The sequence below is a fragment of the Branchiostoma floridae genome, chromosome 13, assembly GCF_000003815.2.
Source record: "Branchiostoma floridae strain S238N-H82 chromosome 13, Bfl_VNyyK, whole genome shotgun sequence".
Classification (NCBI taxonomy): Eukaryota; Metazoa; Chordata; class Leptocardii; order Amphioxiformes; family Branchiostomatidae; genus Branchiostoma; species Branchiostoma floridae.
Genome location: NC_049991.1, coordinates 9,397,584 through 9,400,848, shown reverse-complemented (window position 1 = coordinate 9,400,848; position 3,265 = coordinate 9,397,584). Strand labels below are relative to the sequence as shown.

Here is a 3,265-nt window from a genome sequence, read left to right as displayed (position 1 = left end):
TCACTACAGTTATCAAACCTTCCTTTGTTTCAAAGAGAATCTACTGTTAGAGTGCACTCACTGATTTGATAAGTGTGTTCCTGATATAGACTTATATGTAGCCTCCTCTACCAGGCTTTCCTTGTAGCTGGAAAAATAATAGAAATTGGCAAAATAGACAGAAAACACACCTGACATGTACAAACTGTACTTCTTGGCCAACCAACTCTTTTGGTGTGCTTTCTGTCTATTTGGCCAATTTCTACTTTTATTCTAGCAACCTTGGAGCCTGGATAACTTATATGTACTTGAAGTACAATTGTTCAACTGCATTTGTACAATGTCTTCAGTACTGTAAAATTAAATTTGTATTTGTTGTTTATATGTGTTGTACTGATGTTTATTTCCTCCCTACAGGTACCAGTCCCTAAGCCTTACCCACGTTGTGGAGCACAGCTTCCCTATCTATGAGTTCAGATGAGGAGACCAGCTTGTAATATATGTACACTTGTATCAACTCCTTTACTTCTTTTGGCTATAAATCACTGTACAACAATGTTAAAAAAAGAATTCAGATTGTATACAATGTGATTAATATTACCAATTCAAAAATTATCTAATCACATCAGTTCTCTTAGTTTTTGTACTTCCCTTGATCTATTGTAGGAGAAATATTGCTGCAATTGTATTTGTGATCATTGTAAATTCAGAAAGATAGCAAAAAGAGAAAGAAAGTTTATTCAAGGGGAGCTATATACTTATTGTATTGATGTTTAGAGTCAGGAGGAAAAGTATTCTTCTGTACATAGATGTTCTACTGTTGTTTAACAGCATTGAGATGGAAATTGGTTTCTTTCATGTAAAAGTTTGAATTGTTATTGATCTAAGAATAACAAAGTATTTGTTCCTTGAACATTGTTATTTTTCAAAGTATCACCTGATGATCATGTTATCATGACCCAAACAATAAGAGATGCTTTTTTTTTCTGCTGTATACCTAACATCACTGTGTAAAGAAGCATATTACACCTTTATATTCTTTTGACATTCTCACAGAGATTAAAAGCATTTTAATCTCTTTTCATATAGCAAATGCAGATGACACAAACTAACATGGAAAAAATATACAGTACAAGGAAATCATTGCATTATTTGTTAATGGAAGAAAATTTTGTTTTGAAGCTAATTGTTCAGTTGAGAACGTGTCTAAAAGACATTTAGCTGGTGATATGAAGATACTTAGTAGTATTTACATTATGATTTAATTATAATGTTGGACATGAATTTTAAATGAATTTACTTTAGTCATTGCATTTGGAACAAGTTCAGTAAGCTAAGGGTGTGAATGGCCTAACACTCTTTTTAAGTAGTGTGTGAAGGGAAGAGTACCACACGTGTGATTAACAAGCTTACGTCTGCTATTAGAAATAAAACACTTGTATTTCAATAAATGCTAAGTTCTCCTGTATTTGTTGTCTAGTTTTATTGGTCTGTATTGAGCCAACACAACTTAGACATACTTGGAGAGGTATTGAACTTAACCAAGGAACTTTTGATGAAAGCTCCTTGACTGAACATGTTTCATCAATGAGACACATTTGGACTTGACTGATTTGAGTTCTACTCTCAAATAACTGGACCCTAGTGTAAGGTAGGCTGTTTGACTTTGATAGAGTCCTCTGATATGCTTTGAAGTTGTACCATTGGGAAAGACACTTTACACACGTTTCCTTATTTCAATTGAAGATGAAAATGAGTAACCAGCTTGAGCTTGGGATGTCCCTCAGATAGGGTGTTAAATGTAGGTCCCATGGTTGAGGAGCAAAAAAAAAAGAACTCACTAAATTTTACAGAAGAGTTGGAGTCCTGTCAGGTTTGCAATACCAACAAATGTTAACATATAACTACAGTCAAACCTGCCCAAGACGACCACCCGGGGGACCGGGAAAAACGGTCGATTTGGACAGGTGGTCGTTGAGAAGAGTATCGACGCAAAACATGCCCGATGCAAAGTATAAATGTTTTTAGTTGTGTTTAATAGCAAATAGCAAGCACACTGTACGCACGTAAAGTAGCGAGGTATTTAATGTCAAATACAACACGCACACTGTAAATTGTAAGTTTTACCCCAAGCTTCTATAAGAGCTTTTATACGATACAGTGTTTTAAAGCTCAATATTTGCACACTAACGCTTTAGACAGTAAGGGAACTTTGATGCTGTCAGTTATAAATTACGATACAAGCCTTTATTCGTCGCTGTGTTCTTGATCGCCGTACCTGAAATAACTACGGTGCACCTTTCGAATTCAATGCCCGGTACGTCCAGATAGCGTACTTACCACGGGTGAATCTACAGTACAATTAATTTCATTACTTCAGATAACCAATCGTACGAGTGCATTTTTGGACCAATGACACTGTGGGGATTTTCTAGACTAGACCAATCGTGAGCCAGATCCTGTGTTCACCTGTCTGAAATTCCAGACACCAAGTGTCGCGTCATTTGTCTGCTGTCGCGCCAGCTGTCTGAGGTGACGGACATATAAACCTCGCAGCTTCCCAGCACAGAACAACATCACGGTCGCTGTCTGGCGGGGTCCTTTGTAGTTTGAGCGTCCTACCTTAGATAACAGGTTGGTATCTCGTTCTTCACAGAATGCCTTTATGTGTGTTTATATACGTTTTGTATAAATAATCGTCAGTCCAAAGTCAATATTCGGTAACGTTAACGTTGAATTCCTTTGTGACCGCCGGAGGTTACAAAAAAGCAGAACTAACTGCACTTACATGTAACGTTAAGGCATTCTAGTACCCTATCTATTTTGCCTTGATAATTTATTTGACGTTAGTCTGTCTCGACTTAATTGTTATTTCACTTTCCAGGAACTTCTTGGCGCCACCAAGCCCGGTTCAACTGCAGCTGAAATGTTTATGGTGGGACTTATCCTGGTGAGAGGTTGTGCGATGCCATCTCCACGGTGACGTCCAGAAAGATCGGTGTACGGTCTGCCAAGGGACCTGAAACTAAGTTAAGTTCTTGTATATCTTCTGGGATGTGACTATATACAAACATATTGCAGAGATGGACGGGTATTAATTTGTCGTCGGCATGATAGATAATTTGTGTGGCCTTTTGTGTATTATAAATCGTATAGTATAACAAAGCAAGAAGACTGTCTCGACCTAATTGTAATAATTTCGTTTTGTTGCTTCCAGGATCTTATTGATGTCATCATGCCCGGATCAAGATCGGTGTGCGACCTACCAAGGGACCTGGAACTAAGT

At 37.5% G+C, this 3,265-nt stretch overlaps 1 protein-coding gene across 1 annotated transcript in view; it reads left to right on the top strand.

Annotated features, from left to right (window-relative positions):
* LOC118429207 (glucose-induced degradation protein 4 homolog) overlaps positions 1 to 928 on the top strand; it is a gene marked incomplete in the record, with an annotated part of 8,553 nt that extends 7,625 nt beyond the window's left edge. The window contains 1 exon segment of the mRNA XM_035839668.1: positions 397 to 928. Coding sequence (XP_035695561.1) covers positions 397 to 460 — 64 coding nt within the window.
* Positions 929 to 3,265: the final 2,337 nt, after the last annotated feature.